This window comes from Sander vitreus, chromosome 13 (genome assembly GCF_031162955.1).
Source record: "Sander vitreus isolate 19-12246 chromosome 13, sanVit1, whole genome shotgun sequence".
NCBI lineage: Eukaryota > Metazoa > Chordata > Actinopteri > Perciformes > Percidae > Sander > Sander vitreus.
The window spans coordinates 29,438,981-29,458,825 of NC_135867.1; the positions used below are offsets into that span (position 1 = coordinate 29,438,981).

General features: G+C 37.9%; 2 protein-coding genes across 2 annotated transcripts; both read left to right on the forward strand.

Moving 5' to 3' along the window:
- The first annotated feature begins 1,150 nt into the window (after window positions 1–1,150).
- LOC144528012 (uncharacterized) lies at window positions 1,151–4,213 on the forward strand. The gene has a single exon (XM_078266407.1). The coding sequence runs from the start codon at window positions 3,005–3,007 to the stop codon at window positions 4,211–4,213; it is 1,209 nt and encodes a 402-aa protein (XP_078122533.1). The 5' UTR covers window positions 1,151–3,004.
- Window positions 4,214–12,890: 8,677 nt separating this feature from the next.
- Window positions 12,891–18,126, forward strand: LOC144528138 (uncharacterized). Its single transcript, XM_078266606.1, has 2 exons — window positions 12,891–15,653; window positions 16,165–18,126. Exon 1 carries the CDS (start codon window positions 13,112–13,114, stop codon window positions 15,644–15,646), a length of 2,535 nt encoding a protein of 844 aa, XP_078122732.1. The 5' UTR covers window positions 12,891–13,111; the 3' UTR covers window positions 15,647–15,653; window positions 16,165–18,126.
- The last annotated feature ends 1,719 nt before the right edge of the window (window positions 18,127–19,845 follow it).

Sequence of the window (19,845 nt, forward strand, 5' to 3'; positions counted from 1 at the left end):
TGAACTGGAACTTTTGAGGAAGGATCTCAACAGGAAGAAAGAAGAGATTGAAGCTGCCATGAACACCATCAGTGGAGAGAGAGAACAACTCAATCAGATGAAGAGTAGTACTGACAAGGACAGACGAATGCTCGAGAATGAAAAGGACAGAATGGAAGGAGAAAGGTCTGAGCTGAAAATAAGAGAACATCAACTCTTGAATGAAATGAAATCACTAGAACAAAACTGAGGGAAAAACTGAAACAGCTGAATGAAAGGATGAGTGAAGATGTGAAAAACAAAATCATGAGACTGGAACAAAACAATGAAGACTTACTGAAACAGTTGAGTGTTTTGGAGAAAAAGCATGAGGCTCTGGATAAACTGAAGGAAAATATGTCATCTTACACTGAGATATTAGAGAGAGAAAAAGAAGGGTTGAAGAGTATGTTGTCAGAAATTGCCATGCAAAGACAAGAAATGGCCAATAGACTGAAACAAGAGGCTGAGTTGGAAAAGACACATCTTATAGAACTAAAGGCAGGGCAAGACAGAGAAGATCTGGATAGAGAGAGTGAGATGATGGACAAAGAGAAACTGGACTTGGAGCTGATGAGGTCTGACATCCTGAAACAAAGTGACATATTAGAACAAGTGATACAAGATATAAAAGAGGAAAAAGACAAACTGGAAATCACAAAGACTGAGCTACAACAGAAGAAAGAACATGCAGACAGTCAGTTTGATGAGATCAACAGAGAGAAAATCAACATTAAAGATCTGACCCTTCAGCTTCAGACAGAAAGAGATAAACTTGACAATGTCATGGACATGATTACCATAAAACAAGAAGAACAACAACTCAAGGAAGAAGAGTTCAAAAGACAAACACAAGAACTGGAAACCAGTAAGAACAGTGTACTGGTAGAAAGAAATGAACTGGAACTTTTGAGGAAGGATCTCAACAGGAAGAAAGAAGAGATTGAAGCTGCCATGAACACCATCAGTGGAGAGAGAGAACATCTCAATCAGATGAAGAGTAGTACTGACAAGGACAGACGAATGCTCGAGAATGAAAAGGACAGAATGGAAGGAGAAAGGTCTGAGCTGACAATAAGAGAACATCAACTCTTGAATGAAATGAAATCACTAGACTCTGAGGGAAAAAAACTGCAACAGCTGAATGAAAAGGATGAGTGAAGACGTGAAAAACAAAATGGAAAGATTACAACAAAACAATCAAGACGTACTAATGCTGTACACTGTATTGGAACAAAAGCTTACTGCTCTAGATGTACAGAAAGAGAACCTGGCTGGATACAGTGAGCTGTTAGAGAGAGAAAAGAAAAGTCTGATAGGCATACTGTCAGACATGGTCATCCAGAGAGGAAACATGGACAATCAATGGAAGCTGCAATTTGAGTTGGACAAACAAGATCTTTACAAATTGAAGTCAGAGCTGAAGCAAGACAGAGAAGATCTGGATAGAGAGAATGAGATGATGAACAAAGAGAAACTGGACTTGGAGCTGCTGAGGTCTGACATCCTGAAACAAAGTGACATATTAGAACAAGTGATACAAGATATAAAAGAGGAAAAAGACAAACTGGAAATCACAAAGACTGAGCTACAACAGAAGAAAGAACATGCAGACAGTCAGTTTGATGAGATCAACAGAGAGAAAATCAACATTAAAGATCTGACCCTTCAGCTTCAGACAGAAAGAGATAAACTTGACAATGTCATGAACATGATTACCTTAAAACAAGAAGAACAACAACTCAAGGAAGAAGAGTTCAAAAGACAAACACAAGAACTGGAAACCACTAAGAACAGTGTACTGGTAGAAAGAAATGAACTGGAACTTTTGAGGAAGGATCTCAACAGGAAGAAAGAAGAGATTGAAGCTGCCATGAACACCATCAGTGGAGAGAGAGAACAACTCAATCAGATGAAGAGTAGTACTGACATGGACAGACGAAGGCTCGAGAATGAAAAGGACAGAATGGAAGGAGAAAGGTCTGAGCTGACAATAAGAGAACATCAACTCTTGAATGAAATGAAATCACTAGAAAATCTGAGGGAAAAAACTGCAACAGCTGAATGAAAGGATGAGTGAAGACGTGAAAAACAAAATCATGAGACTGGAACAAAACAATGAAGACTTACTGAAACAGTTGAGTGTTTTGGAGAAAAAGCATGAGGCTCTGGATAAACTGAAGGAAAATATGTCATCTTACACTGAGATATTAGAGAGAGAAAAAGAAGGGTTGAAGAGTATGTTGTCAGAAATTGCCATGCAAAGACAAGAAATGGCCAATAGACTGAAACAAGAGGCTGAGTTGGAAAAGACACATCTTATAGAACTAAAGGCAGGGCAAGACAGAGAGGATATGGATAGAGAGAGTGAGATGATGAACAAAGAGAAACTGGACTTGGAGCTGATGAGGTCTGACATCCTGAAACAAAGTGACATATTAGAACAAGTGATACAAGATATAAAAGAGGAAAAAGACAAACTGGAAATCACAAAGACTGAGCTACAACAGAAGAAAGAACATGCAGACAGTCAGTTTGATGAGATCAACAGAGAGAAAATCAACATTAAAGATCTGACCCTTCAGCTTCAGACAGAAAGAGATAAACTTGACAATGTCATGGACATGATTACCTTAAAACAAGAAGAACAACAACTCAAGGAAGAAGAGTTCAAAAGACAAACACAAGAACTGGAAACCAGTAAGAACAGTGTACTGGTAGAAAGAAAGGAACTGGAACTTTTGAGGAAGGATCTCAACAGGAAGAAAGAAGAGATTGAAGCTGCCATGAACACCATCAGTGGAGAGAGAGAACATCTCAATCAGATGAAGAGTAGTACTGACAAGGACAGACGAATGCTCGAGAATGAAAAGGACAGAATGGAAGGAGAAAGGTCTGAGCTGAAAATAAGAGAAGATCAACTCTTGAATGAAATGAAATCACTAAAAACTCTGAGGGAAAAAAACTACAACAGCTAAATGAAAAGATGAGTGAAGACGTGAAAAACAAAATGGAAAGATTACAACAAAACAATCAAGACGTACTAATGCTGTACACTGTATTGGAACAAAAGCTTACTGCTCTAGATGTACAGAAAGAGAACCTGGCTGGATACAGTGAGCTGTTAGAGAGAGAAAAGAAAAGTCTGATAGGCATACTGTCAGACATGGTCATCCAGAGAGGAAACATGGACAATCAATGGAAGCTGCAATTTGAGTTGGACAAACAAGATCTTTACAAATTGAAGTCAGAGCTGAAGCAAGACAGAGAAGATCTGGATAGAGAGAATGAGATGATGAACAAAGAGAAACTGGACTTGGAGCTGCTGAGGTCTGACATCCTGAAACAAAGTGACATATTAGAACAAGTGATACAAGATATAAAAGAGGAAAAAGACAAACTGGAAATCACAAAGACTGAGCTACAACAGAAGAAAGAACATGCAGACAGTCAGTTTGATGAGATCAACAGAGAGAAAATCAACATTAAAGATCTGACCCTTCAGCTTCAGACAGAAAGAGATAAACTTGACAATGTCATGAACATGATTACCTTAAAACAAGAAGAACAACAACTCAAGGAAGAAGAGTTCAAAAGACAAACACAAGAACTGGAAACCAGTAAGAACAGTGTACTGGTAGAAAGAAATGAACTGGAACTTTTGAGGAAGGATCTCAACAGGAAGAAAGAAGAGATTGAAGCTGCCATGAACACCATCAGTGGAGAGAGAGAACAACTCAATCAGATGAAGAGTAGTACTGACAAGGACAGACGAATGCTCGAGAATGAAAAGGACAGAATGGAAGGAGAAAGGTCTGAGCTGACAATAAGAGAACATCAACTCTTGAATAAAATGAAATCACTAGAAAATCTGAGGGAAAAACTGCAACAGCTGAATGAAAGGATGAGTGAAGACGTGAAAAAGAAAATCATGAGACTGGAACAAAACAATGAAGACTTACTGAAACAGTTGAGTGTTTTGGAGAAAAAGCATGAGGCTCTGGATAAACTGAAGGAAAATATGTCATCTCACACTGAGATATTAGAGAGAGAAAAAGAAGGGTTGAAGAGTATGTTGTCAGAAATTGCCATGCAAAGACAAGAAATGGCCAATAGACTGAAACAAGAGGCTGAGTTGGAAAAAGACACATCTTATAGAACTAAAGGCAGGGCAAGACAGAGAGGATCTGGATAAAGAGAGTGAGATGATGAACAAAGAGAAACTGGACTTGGAGCTGATGAGGTCTGACATCCTGAAACAAAGTGACATATTAGAACAAGTGATACAAGATATAAAAGAGGAAAAAGACAAACTGGAAATCACAAAGACTGAGCTACAACAGAAGAAAGAACATGCAGACAGTCAGTTTGATGAGATCAACGGAGAGAAAATCAACATTAAAGATCTGACCCTTCAGCTTCAGACAGAAAGAGATAAACTTGACAATGTCATGGACATGATTACCTTAAAAAGAGAAGAACAACAACTCAAGGAAGAAGAGTTCAAAAGACAAATACAAGAACTGGAAACCACTAAGAACAGTGTACTGGTAGAAAGAAATGAACTGGAACTTTTGAGGAAGGATCTCAACAGGAAGAAAGAAGAGATTGAAGCTGCCATGAACACCATCAGTGGAGAGAGAGAACAACTCAATCAGATGAAGAGTAGTACTGACATGGACAGACGAATGCTCGAGAATGAAAAGGACAGAATGGAAGGAGAAAGGTCTGAGCTGACAATAAGAGAACATCAACTCTTGAATGAAATGAAATCACTAGAAAATCTGAAGGAAAAAATACAACAGCTAAATGAAAAGATGAGTGAAGACGTGAAAAACAAAATGGAAAGATTACAACAAAACAATCAAGACGTACTAATGCTGTACACTGTATTGGAACAAAAGCTTACTGCTCTAGATGTACAGAAAGAGAACCTGGCTGGATACAGTGAGCTGTTAGTGAGAGAAAAGAAAAGTCTGATAGGCATACTGTCAGACATGGTCATCCAGAGAGGAAACATGGACAATCAATGGAAGCTGCAGTTTGAGTTGGACAAACAAGATCTTTACAAATTGAAGTCAGAGCTGAAGCAAGACAGAGAAGATCTGGATAGAGAGAATGAGATGATGAACAAAGAGAAACTGGACTTGGAGCTGATGAGGTCTGACATCCTGAAACAAAGTGACATATTAGAACAAGTGATACAAGATATAAAAGAGGAAAAAGACAAACTGGAAATCACAAAGACTGAGCTACAACAGAAGAAAGAACATGCAGACAGTCAGTTTGATGAGATCAACAGAGAGAAAATCAACATTAAAGATCTGACCCTTCAGCTTCAGACAGAAAGAGATAAACTTGACAATGTCATGGACATGATTACCTTAAAACAAGAAGAACAACAACTCAAGGTAGAAGAGTTCAAAAGACAAACACAAGAACTGGAAACCAGTAAGAACAGTGTACTGGTAGAAAGAAAGGAACTGGAACTTTTGAGGAAGGATCTCAACAGGAAGAAAGAAGAGATTGAAGCTGCCATGAACACCATCAGTGGAGAGAGAGAACAACTCAATCAGATGAAGAGTAGTACTGACAAGGACAGACGAATGCTCGAGAATGAAAAGGACAGAATGGAAGGAGAAAGGTCTGAGCTGACAATAAGAGAACATCAACTCTTGAATGAAATTAAATCACTAGAAAATCTGAAGGAAAAAATACAACAGCTAAATGAAAAGATGAGTGAAGACATGAAAAACAAAATGGAAAGATTACAACAAAACAATCAAGACGTACTAATGCTGTACACTGTATTGGAACAAAAGCTTACTGCTCTAGATGTACAGAAAGAGAACCTGGCTGGATACAGTGAGCTGTTATTGAGAGAAAAGAAAAGTCTGATAGGCATACTGTCAGACATGGTCATCCAGAGAGGAAACATGGACAATCAATGGAAGCTGCAGTTTGAGTTGGACAAACAATATCTTTACAAATTGAAGTCAGAGCTGAAGCAAGACAGAGAAGATCAGGATAGAGAGAATGAGATGATGAACAAAGAGAAACTGGACTTGGAGCTGATGAGGTCTGACATCCTGAAACAAAGTGACATATTAGAACAAGTGATACAAGATATAAAAGAGGAAAAAGACAAACTGGAAATCACAAAGACTGAGCTACAACAGAAGAAAGAACATGCAGACAGTCAGTTTGATGAGATCAACAGAGAGAAAATCAACATTAAAGATCTGACCCTTCAGCTTCAGACAGAAAGAGATAAACTTGACAATGTCATGGACATGATTACCTTAAAACAAGAAGAACAACAACTCAAGGAAGAAGAGTTCAAAAGACAAACACAAGAACTGGAAACCACTAAGAACAGTGTACAGCATTAGTACGTCTTGATTGTTTTGTTGTAATCTTTCCATTTTGTTTTTCACGTCTTCACTCATCTTTTCATTTAGCTGTTGTATTTTTTTCCCTCAGAGTTTTTAGTGATTTCATTTCATTCAAGAGTTGATCTTCTCTTATTTTCAGCTCAGACCTTTCTCCTTCCATTCTGTCCTTTTCATTCTCGAGCATTCGTCTGTCCTTGTCAGTACTACTCTTCATCTGATTGAGATGTTCTCTCTCTCCACTGATGGTGTTCATGGCAGCTTCAATCTCTTCTTTCTTCCTGTTGAGATCCTTCCTCAAAAGTTCCAGTTCCTTTCTTTCTACCAGTACACTGTTCTTACTGGTTTCCAGTTCTTGTGTTTGTCTTTTGAACTCTTCTTCCTTGAGTTGTTGTTCTTCTTGTTTTAAGGTAATCATGTCCATGACATTGTCAAGTTTATCTCTTTCTGTCTGAAGCTGAAGGGTCAGATCTTTAATGTTGATTTTCTCTCTGTTGATCTCATCAAACTGACTGTCTGCATGTTCTTTCTTCTGTTGTAGCTCAGTCTTTGTGATTTCCAGTTTGTCTTTTTCCTCTTTTATATCTTGTATCACTTGTTCTAATATGTCACTTTGTTTCAGGATGTCAGACCTCATCAGCTCCAAGTCCAGTTTCTCTTTGTTCATCATCTCACTCTCTCTATCCAGATCCTCTCTGTCTTGCCCTGCCTTTAGTTCTATAAGATGTGTCTTTTTCCAACTCAGCCTCTTGTTTCAGTCTATTGGCCATTTCTTGTCTTTGCATGGCAATTTCTGACAACATACTCTTCAACCCTTCTTTTTCTCTCTCTAATATCTCAGTGTAAGATGACATATTTTCCTTCAGTTTATCCAGAGCCTCATGCTTTTTGCTCCAAAACACTCAAGTGTTTCAGTAAGTCTTCATTGTTTTGTTCCAGTCTCATGATTTTGTTTATCACGTCTTCACTCATCCTTTCATTCAGCTGTTGCAGTTTTTCCCTCAGATTTTCTAGTGATTTCATTTCATTCAAGAGTTGATGTTCTCTTATTGTCAGCTCAGACCTTTCTCCTTCCATTCTGTCCTTTTCATTCTCGAGCATTCGTCTGTCCATGTCAGTACTACACTTCATCTGATTGAGTTGTTCTCTCTCTCCACTGATGGTGTTCATGGCAGCTTCAATCTCTTCTTTCTTCCTGTTGAGATCCTTCCTCAAAAGTTCCAGTTCCTTTCTTTCTACCAGTACACTGTTCTTACTGGTTTCCAGTTCTTGTGTTTGTCTTTTGAACTCTTCTTCCTTGAGTTGTTGTTCTTCTTGTTTTAAGGTAATCATGTCCATGACATTGTCAAGTTTATCTCTTTCTGTCTGAAGCTGAAGGGTCAGATCTTTAATGTTGATTTTCTCTCTGTTGATCTCATCAAACTGACTGTCTGCATGTTCTTTCTTCTGTTGTAGCTCAGTCTTTGTGATTTCCAGTTTGTCTTTTTCCTCTTTTATATCTTGTATCACTTGTTCTAATATGTCACTTTGTTTCAGGATGTCAGACCTCAGCAGCTCCAAGTCCAGTTTCTCTTTGTTCATCATCTCATTCTCTCTATCCAGATCTTCTCTGTCTTGCTTCAGCTCTGACTTCAATTTGTAAAGATCTTGTTTGTCCAACTCAAATTGCAGCTTCCATTGATTGTCCATGTTTCCTCTCTGGATGACCATGTCTGACAGTATGCCTATCAGACTTTTCTTTTCTCTCTCTAACAGCTCACTGTATCCAGCCAGGTTCTCTTTCTGTACATCTAGAGCAGTAGCTACAACAGAAGAAAGAACATGCAGACAGTCAGTTTGATGAGATCAACAGAGAGAAAATCAACATTAAAGATCTGACCCTTCAGCTTCAGACAGAAAGAGATAAACTTGACAATGTCATGAACATGATTACCTTAAAACAAGAAGAACAACAACTCAAGGAAGAAGAGTTCAAAAGACAAACACAAGAACTGGAAACCAGTAAGAACAGTGTACTGGTAGAAAGAAATGAACTGGAACTTTTGAGGAAGGATCTCAACAGGAAGAAAGAAGAGATTGAAGCTGCCATGAACACCATCAGTGGAGAAAGAGAACAACTCAATCAGATGAAGAGTAGTACTGACATGGACAGACGAAGGCTCGAGAATGAAAAGGACAGAATGGAAGGAGAAAGGTCTGAGCTGACAATAAGAGAACATCAACTCTTGAATGAAATGAAATCACTAGAAAATCTGAGGGAAAAACTGCAACAGCTGAATGAAAGGATGAGTGAAGACGTGAAAAACAAAATCATGAGACTGGAACAAAACAATGAAGACTTATTGAAACAGTTGAGTGTTTTGGAGAAAAAGCATGAGGCTCTGGATAAACTGAAGGAAAATATGTCATCTTACACTGAGATATTAGAGAGAGAAAAAGAAGGGTTGAAGAGTATGTTGTCAGAAATTGCCATGCAAAGACAAGAAATGGCCAATAGACTGAAACAAGAGGCTGAGTTGGAAAAGACACATCTTATAGAACTAAAGGCAGGGCAAGACAGAGAGGATCTGGCTAGAGAGAGTGAGATGATGAACAAAGAGAAACTGGACTATGAGCTGATGAGGTCTGACATCCTGAAACAAAGTGACATATTAGAACAAGTGATACAAGATATAAAAGAGGAAAAAGACAAACTGGAAATCACAAAGACTGAGCTACAACAGAAGAAAGAACATGCAGACAGTCAGTTTGATGAGATCAACAGAGAGAAAATCAACATTAAAGATCTGACCCTTCAGCTTCAGACAGAAAGAGATAAACTTGACAATGTCATGAACATGATTACCTTAAAACAAGAAGAACAACAACTCAAGGAAGAAGAGTTCAAAAGACAAACACAAGAACTGGAAACCAGTAAGAACAGTGTACTGGTAGAAAGAAAGGAACTGGAACTTTTGAGGAAGGATCTCAACAGGAAGAAAGAAGAGATTGAAGCTGCCATGAACACCATCAGTGGAGAGAGAGAACAACTCAATCAGATGAAGAGTAGTACTGACAAGGACAGACGAATGCTCGAGAATGAAAAGGACAGAATGGAAGGAGAAAGGTCTGAGCTGAAAATAAGAGAAGATCAACTCTTGAATGAAATTAAATCACTAAAAACTCTGAGGGAAAAAATACAACAGCTAAATGAAAAGATGAGTGAAGACGTGAAAAACAAAATGGAAAGATTACAACAAAACAATCAAGACGTACTAATGCTGTACACTGTATTGGAACAAAAGCTTACTGCTCTAGATGTACAGAAAGAGAACCTGGCTGGATACAGTGAGCTGTTAGAGAGAGAAAAGAAAAGTCTGATAGGCATACTGTCAGACATGGTCATCCAGAGAGGAAACATGGACAATCAATGGAAGCTGCAGTTTGAGTTGGACAAACAAGATCTTTACAAATTGAAGTCAGAGCTGAAGCAAGACAGAGAAGATCTGGATAGAGAGACTGAGATGATGAACAAAGAGAAACTGGACTTGGAGCTGCTGAGGTCTGACATCCTGAAACAAAGTGACATATTAGAACAAGTGATACAAGATATAAAAGAGGAAAAAAGACAAACTGGAAATCACAAAGACTGAGCTACAACAGAAGAAAGAACATGCAGACAGTCAGTTTGATGAGATCAACAGAGAGAAAATCAACATTAAAGATCTGACCCTTCAGCTTCAGACAGAAAGAGATAAACTTGACAATGTCATGAACATGATTACCTTAAAACAAGAAGAACAACAACTCAAGGAAGAAGAGTTCAAAAGACAAACGCAACAACTGGAAACCACTAAGAACAGTGTACTGGTAGAAAGAAATGAACTGGAACTTTTGAGGAAGGATCTCAACAGGAAGAAAGAAGAGATTGAAGCTGCCATGAACACCATCAGTGGAGAGAGAGAACAACTCAATCAGATGAAGAGTAGTACTGACATGGACAGACGAAGGCTCGAGAATGAAAAGGACAGAATGGAAGGAGAAAGGTCTGAGCTGACAATAAGAGAACATCAACTCTTGAATGAAATGAAATCACTAGAAAATCTGAGGGAAAAAACTGCAACAGCTGAATGAAAGGATGAGTGAAGACGTGAAAAACAAAATCATGAGACTGGAACAAAACAATGAAGACTTACTGAAACAGTTGAGTGTTTTGGAGAAAAAGCATGAGGCTCTGGATAAACTGAAGGAAAATATGTCATCTTACACTGAGATATTAGAGAGAGAAAAAAGAAGGGTTGAAGAGTATGTTGTCAGAAATTGCCATGCAAAGACAAGAAACATGGCCAATCAGACTGGAAACAAGAGGCTGAGTTGGAAAAGACACATCTTTATAGAACTGAAGTAGAGCAGGAGCAAGACAGAGAAGATCTGGATAGAGAGAGTGAGATGATGAACAAAGAGAAACTGGACTTGGAGCTGATGAGGTCTGACATCCTGAAACAACGTGACGTATTAGAACAAGTGATACAAGATATAAAAGAGGAAAGAGACAAACTGGAAATCACAAAGACTGAGCTGCAAAAGAAGAAAGAACATGCTGACAGTCAGTTTGATGAGATAAACCAAGAAAAACAACAATTGTATCAAATAAAGACAACTACTGAAAGTGAGATAGCAAGGTTTTTAAATGAAAATAAGAGGATGGAAGGAGAACTGGCTGAGCTTAAAATTACAAAGGTCCGGCTCACCAGGTTAATGAACTTCATGGTAAGTCTCATAGCAAAACTCAAAGAGTTGAATCAAAGGAGACATGAGGACTTTACAAAGACTATGGACAGATTTGGACAGAAATATAAAGATATGCTCCAATCGAACTCAATATTGGAACACAAGTGTAATGAACTTGATAAACAGAGAAAAAAAAGATCACTGGTTATTATGACCTGATGCAAAAAGATAAGAACCATATGGTGACAATAATGTTTGACAAAGCGGTACAAAGTGAGGTTGTAAAGGAATGGCTTCAGGAGCAAGATGTTGATGAACAGTATTTGAATAAACCTAAAGAGTTTGAATGTGAGGATGTTTTTCAGTCAGATGACCTGATCCAGACTGAAGAATTTGAACATCAGTGGAAGTTAGAGGGAGATAAACATGATCTTGAAAGAAAACCTAAACACTTGAAAACTAAGAGGGAAGGTCTTCTGCTGATGGTGGCAGAAGATGAAGGGAAAAATATACAGAAGATGTTCAAGTCGGCTCCAGGAGCCAAATGATTTTACTGACGAGAAAATGTCAAGAAGAGATTATTTGCGAAAGATCTGGAAGGATACAAAAATGGAGCGGAAGGAGATCAGTCAGATGAAGTGCATGAGCCATGAGATGAAAAACAACCTAGAGAAAAGACTAAATGTGATCAATCAGTTTGTTAAGAGAACATGGTTACAGAAAGAAAAGGAACTACTGGAGAATAAGCTGAAAAAAGGACTAAGTAAGGACATGACATCCCAAATTGACTGCGAGCGAGACAGCACACAACACTGGATAAAAAATACAGAGAGATCCAACAACTTCAAGTTCAGATGCCTCAGTGAGAAAGAAAAACTGTGTAGAACACTGACAAGTATCGATAAAGCTAATCAAACATTCAAGGACGATATAACCACAAGGGATGGAACAATGCAAGTAAAACAACAGACTTCTGCTAAAACGTATCAAGAGAAGATGAAGGTAGAAGAAACTGATGCAGGTCCAGAGACAACCAGCGGACTCCTTTGTCAGCTCCGGCATTATTGCTATCGATGCTGCTGCCCTTGCTGTCCCTGCTGCAAGCAAGTCTGCCAGGAGGAGAACTGAGAGACAGGTCTGTGTCACTGTCATTACAAATATGAATGTTGCTGGCATACAAATACAATACAGTATTTCTACTTTTCTTAAACAAGTATTTGTCTTAATCACTTGTAATCCAAAGATAAAGAACTTATTTTATTTTTTTAGTTTAGGAAGTATGTATTTCATTGTCTGCAAATGGTTTCTTTCTGGAAGTCCAGATCGCTGAACAATTGAAATTTACCAGCCAGATGTTTTCTTATATAGTAGAGTTGCTTATGTGAATTCAAACTACCTTTTTGACCCTTTGTTAAACCATGATGAGCACTAACAAAAAGTAATACAGTAACTCAAAATGTCAAGGTATTTCTGCAGATCAGTGCAAAATTTGTGAAGCTTGTGTGTCTTGAAAGTGCCTTGCCTTTACTGGGTATTGCACCATGTTTGTTTGCATATGTCATATATTTCAATCAGGAGAGACAAGTATATGAAGTAATGATGAATGTTTATTATAACGGATGATATGTGATAATAATGTCTTGGCAGAAAGTTGCAGAAATATTCTACAGGAACAATTGTAATCGAGGGGCGTCGGTCCTGAGCAGCAGCGAGATAAATCCCCCCATGGAGTCCAGACACTGGTGGAGGTTGTGGCTGATGATTCTACAGACGAATGCTCGAGAATGAAAAGGACAGAATGGAAGGAGAAAGGTCTGAGCTGACAATAAGAGAACATCAACTCTTGAATGAAATGAAATCACTAGAAAATCTGAGGGAAAAACTGCAACAGCTGAATGAAAGGATGAGTGAAGACGTGAAAAACAAAATCATGAGACTGAAACAAAACAATGAAGACTTATTGAAACACTTGAGTGTTTTGGAGAAAAAGCATGAGGGCTCTGGATAAACTGAAGGAAAATATGTCATCTTACACTGAGATATTAGAGAGAGAAAAAGAAGGGTTGAAGAGTATGTTGTCAGAAATTGCCATGCAAAGACAAGAAATGGCCAATAGACTGAAACAAGAGGCTGAGTTGGAAAAGACACATCTTATAGAACTAAAGGCAGGGCAAGAAAGAGAGGATCTGGATAGAGAGAGTGAGATGATGAACAAAGAGAAACTGGACTATGAGCTGATGAGGTCTGACATCCTGAAACAAAGTGACATATTAGAACAAGTGATACAAGATATAAAAGAGGAAAAAGACAAACTGGAAATCACAAAGACTGAGCTACAACAGAAGAAAGAACATGCAGACAGTCAGTTTGATGAGATCAACAGAGAGAAAATCAACATTAAAGATCTGACCCTTCAGCTTCAGACAGAAAGAGATAAACTTGACAATGTCATGAACATGATTACCTTAAAACAAGAAGAACAACAACTCAAGGAAGAAGAGTTCAAAAGACAAACACAAGAACTGGAAACCACTAAGAACAGTGTACTGGTAGAAAGAAATGAACTGGAACTTTTGAGGAAGGATCTCAACAGGAAGAAAGAAGAGATTGAAGCTGCCATGAACACCATCAGTGGAGAGAGAGAACATCTCAATCAGATGAAGAGTAGTACTGACAAGGACAGACGATTGCTCGAGAATGAAAAGGACAGAATGGAAGGAGAAAGGTCTGAGCTGAAAATAAGAGAACATCAACTCTTGAATGAAATTAAATCACTAAAAACTCTGAGGGAAAAAATACAACAGCTAAATGAAAAGATGAGTGAAGACATGAAAAACAAAATGGAAAGATTACAACAAAACAATCAAGACGTACTAATGCTGTACACTGTATTGGAACAAAAGCTTACTGCTCTAGATGTACAGAAAGAGAACCTGGCTGGATACAGTGAGCTGTTAGAGAGAGAAAAGAAAAGTCTGATAGGCATACTGTCAGACATGGTCATCCAGAGAGGAAACATGGACAATCAATGGAAGCTGCAGTTTGAGTTGGACAAACAAGATCTTTACAAATTGAAGTCAGAGCTGAAGCAAGACAGAGAAGATCTGGATAGAGAGAATGAGATGATGAACAAAGAGAAACTGGACTTGGAGCTGATGAGGTCTGACATCCTGAAACAACGTGACGTATTAGAACAAGTGATACAAGATATAAAAGAGGAAAGAGACAAACTGGAAATCACAAAGACTGAGCTGCAAAAGAAGAAAGAACATGCTGACAGTCAGTTTGATGAGATAAACCAAGAAAAACAACAATTGTATCAAATAAAGACAACTACTGAAAGTGAGATAGCAAGGTTTTTAAATGAAAATAAGAGGATGGAAGGAGAACTGGCTGAGCTTAAAATTACAAAGGTCCGGCTCACCAGGTTAATGAACTTCATGGTAAGTCTCAGAGCAAAACTCAAAGAGTTGAATCAAAGGAGACATGAGGACTTTACAAAGACTATGGACAGATTTGGACAGAAATATAAAGATATGCTCCAATCGAACTCAATATTGGAACACAAGTGTAATGAACTTGATAAACAGAAAAAAAAGATCACTGGTTATTATGACCTGATGCAAAAAGATAAGAACCATATGGTGACAATAATGTTTGACAAAGCGGTACAAAGTGAGGTTGTAAAGGAATGGCTTCAGGAGCAAGATGTTGATGAACAGTATTTGAATAAACCTAAAGAGTTTGAATGTGAGGATGTTTTTCAGTCAGATGACCTGATCCAGACTGAAGAATTTGAACATCAGTGGAAGTTAGAGGGAGATAAACATGATCTTGAAAGAAAACCTAAACACTTGAAAACTAAGAGGGAAGGTCTTCTGCTGATGGTGGCAGAAGATGAAGGGAAAAATATACAGAAGATGTTCAAGTCGGCTCCAGAGCCAAATGATTTTACAGACGAGAAAATGTCAAGAAGAGATTATTTGCGAAAGATCTGGAAGGATACAAAAATGGAGCGGAAGGAGATCAATCAGATGAAGTGCATGAGCCATGAGATGAAAAACAACCTAGAGAAAAGACTAAATGTGATCAATCAGTTTGTTAAGAGAACATGGTTACAGAAAGAAAAGGAACTACTGGAGAATAAGCTGAAAAAAGGACTAAGTAAGGACATGACATCCCAAATTGACTGCGAGCGAGACAGCACAACACTGGATAAAAAATACAGAGAGATCCAACAACTTCAAGTTCAGATGCTCAGTGAGAAAGAAAAACTGTGTAGAACACTGACAAGTATCGATAAAGCTAATCAAACATTCAAGGACGATATAACCACAAGGGATGGAACAATGCAAGTAAAACAACAGACTTCTGCTAAAACGTATCAAGAGAAGATGAAGGTAGAAGAAACTGATGCAGGTCCAGAGACAACCAGCGGACTCCTTTGTCAGCTCCGGCATTATTGCTATCGATGCTGCTGCCCTTGCTGTCCCTGCTGCAAGCAAGTCTGCCAGGAGGAGAACTGAGAGACAGGTCTGTGTCACTGTCATTACAAATATGAATGTTGCTGGCATACAAATACAATACAGTATTTCTACTTTTCTTAAACAAGTATTTGTCTTAATCACTTGTAATCCAAAGATAAGAACTTATTTTATTTTTTTAGTTTAGGAAGTATGTATTTCATTGTCTGCAAATGGTTTCTTTCTGGAAGTCCAGATCGCTGAACAATTGAAATTTACCAGCCAGATGTTTTCTTATATAGTAGAGTTGCTTATGTGAATTCAAACTACCTTTTTGACCCTTTGTTAAACCATGATGAGCACTAACAAAAAGTAATACAGTAACTCAAAATGTCAAGGTATTTCTGCAGATCAGTGCAAAATTTGTGAAGCTTGTGTGTCTTGAAAGTGCCTTGCCTTTACTGGGTATTGCACCATGTTTGTTTGCATATGTCATATATTTCAATCAGGAGAGACAAGTATATGAAGTAATGATGAATGTTTATTATAACGGATGATATGTGATAATAATGTCTTGGCAGAAAGTTGCAGAAATATTCTACAGGAACAATTGTAATCGAGGGGCGTCGGTCCTGAGCAGCAGCGAGATAAATCCCCCCATGGAGTCCAGACACTGGTGGAGGTTGTGGCTGATGATTCTGATGAGGCTGATTGGCTGAAGAGGCTGATGGAGCTGATGAATCTGTTAAGATCATGTGGAAGAGTGCTGTGACAGCTGCCAACAACAGAGAGAACATATTGAAATAATTGAACAGCTGTGAACACACCACGCTCATAATAGCAGCATAAATGTACTAAAGGCATGGAGAGAATCATATTTAAACAGAGGCAGCAGCAGTATCATAGGCTAACAATGTAGGTATGTTGTGAGTAAGCATGCATGGGAGGAGTGCATGCATGGGAGGAGTGCATGAAAGGGGTGAATGACAGGATGCACAAAAGATAAAACCTTCAGACCTAAACATGCCTGACTGAAATTATGCTATAGCTTCAAGCTTCATTTATTGGTTAACAAAATAAGATTCAATAACAACTTTAAGAGTGAGTGCATAATTTGCAGTTTTGCAGTTTGCAACACCTCAGTCCTTTATATTGCTTTTTTTTAAACAACTTACAAAAAGTACATTTCACAACATGAACATATCCCCCCTTTTGTCATCACCACCCACCCAAACAAAAATCAAGAAAAGAAGACACAGTAACTACAATATGCAGTTATACACAACAACAACAAAATAATAACAAAAAAAAACAATAAACTATTAAGCAAATAAACATGTATAAATGACAACACCATAAACCATTAAACATGTTTCTCCCCTATTACAAAGCTTCTTAGGAGCCCTCCAGAAAGCTCAGGTACTTTGCCCATTTTCTAGTGCAGACATCCAATCCTCAGTCCTCCTAAAAATCTGTCTGGCTATTATTGTCTGGCATTACTAGTTTGGACCCAGCTTCTTATGTGCTTATCCATCCCGTTTAGCATTGACAAATAATCTTGGGCTAAATGGAACCTGGGTCCCTGCAATCCAACATAGGCTTTGGATTTTGCCAAATACTTGATGAAGTATTTAGATATGGATCCAATTCAAACAGCCGGGCCACTTTAGTCTGCACAACTTTTAAGAGTTGGATGTATTTTTGCCTCACCATACAGTTTGACATACAGGCTTTGTAGTCCTGTTTAACTATTTAAAATATGACAGAGGAACCTCCAGAGGAAGAGATTGGATAAGATAATTCAGCTTGAGAACACAAACCATTTTTATAACATTGACCTCTATTGAGAGATTGAGAGTCTCCCATCTATTAACATCACAAGAGATTTTATTCAATAATGGATCCAAATTAACTTTAACAAGGTATTTAAACTGGGGAGGGAATAAGATACCCAGATATACTATACCTTGCTTGGGCCACTGAAATGCACCTGATTGTAAGGCTGTTACGGGGCATTGAGCTGTTAAAGGCAACACTGACTTGGACCAATTTACCCTATAACCTTAACATTTTTAAAGAAAGAGTCAATGATCCTGAGTAGCTAGGGTATTGATCTACTGGATTCAGACACAAAAAGTATATCATCAGCATAAAACATAAGTTTGTACCCTACCCCTCCTACCGTAACACCTGGGAAGATAGTCTCCCCCCTTATGGCTGCTGCCAAGGGCTCTATTGCAAACATATTGCAATTTTAAACATAATGTATTAAACTTAAGAATGAATTTTCACTTAATTACAGAACATATTTAATAGTTATTTATTATTTAACTGACCTTGCCAAGTTAACAATATTTTGTTTTGTTGTTGTTGCTGGTTCCTTTTTCTATTCATTGGTTTACCGTGTTATGTTATAATTATCTAAAAAAACAACTAAATTTGCCTTTATTATGTATTTAAAAAATGAATGTGTTGATGTGTTAAATAAATTATTTATTTGAACAAACCTTTCTTTGTCAAATAAAACTGTCCACATTAAAACATTTTTCTGTTAGGCGTATTTATTTACTTGTATTAAAAGCTGCTTGTTATTAATATTAACATTACTTATAACACATAACTTATAACAGTAGTAGACTGATACTACCATTGTAATCCATGTATTTACTAACTTCAAACAAAGGAACTAGAACCATTCAAATGTAATCCTAAAACTAGATATGATAGGATGAGATTATACAATGTTTAATTTAATGAATCTGTTGTTTACCTTGCAGGTTTGTGTCCTGACAAAGAGTATGACAGACTGGCTTTATTATTGCATGTCTGAAGTATAGTCTGGTGAACTATAGGGCCGGAGACCTTAGCATGGAGCAGAAATTATGGACCAGAAATTATGAGCAACACTTCAATCTTGTTGTTGCTATCTTCATTATAAGTAATAACTGCTGAAGAATGCCATTTTATTTAGAATTTTACACTTGAAATCACACTTGTTATTTTTCCAGCTACAGCCCTGTTTCCCATATACATGAAAACCTTACATATGATTGTAATCATAAGTTCCTCCTTTTAAACGTACAATATGTAATTTTCTGCGGCTAGGGGTCTCTCAATCAAAAGAATGGATGTATACACACCATTCCCGATTAAAATGTATCAGTTCACGGACAAGTTTATCCATCCAAGTTTTATTCACATTACGTTTAGTAATGTTAATTCATGTCATTCTAATTAAATAGCTGCAGTTTCCCACATAATTACGTTTTTTTTTTATTCAATTTGTATTACTAGCTGACTAGTTAGCGAGCAAGCAAGCTAACACTAGCTAGCAGCTAGAGTTAGACTTAAACTTACACTCTTTATTGATCCTTTTGGGATGACTCCCGCAAGGAAATTAGATTTCCAGCAGCAGATTTTAGCAGCATACAAAACACTCTTTATTTAAAGAGGTATAAAAAAAAAAAAAAAATACAGTATAGACAATGACAATAAACTTTTAGCTAAATATTTTTTACAAAAAGTAAACAAACAGTAAACAACAATAAACTACAGATAAAAAAAGATAAATATATAGATATATAGGACTATGTATGGTATTGTGTTATTGTACAGTTAATAAATAAATGACATTTAGCATAAATTAGCAGTTAGAGTGTCCAGGTATGTATGTGAGTAGATTATTAATTTATTGCACAGTGAATGAGTGAGTGGCTACCACTCCTTCCCTTCCTTCCTGTTCTGTTCTGTCCTCTTTACCCTGTTTATTCTATTTCCTCCTCCCCCCAAGTGAGGAGTTGTAGAGTATGATGGCATGAGGGACAAAGGAGTTCTTGAGTCTGTTGGTCCTACACTTGGGAAGGAGCAGCCTTCCACTGAACAGACTCCTCTGGTTGCTGATGACGGTGTGCAGGGGGTGGCTGGCATTGTCAGTAATGTCCAGCAGTTTGTCCAGTGTCCCCCTCTCTGCCACCGTCACCAGTGAGTCCAGCTTCATGCCGACCACAGAGCCGGCGCGCCTGATCAGTTTATCCAGTCTGGAGGTATCCTTCTTGGATATGCTGCCCCCCAGCACACCACAGTGTAGAAAAGGACGCTGGTAACCACAGACTGGTAAAACATCAACAGTAGTTTGCTGCAGATGTTGAAAGACTGCAGTCTCCTCAGGAAGTACAACCTGCTTTGTGTCTTTCTGTACAGGTGGCTGGTGTGTGTTGTCCAGTCCAGTTTATTGTCCAGCCACAGGCCGAGGTATTTGTATG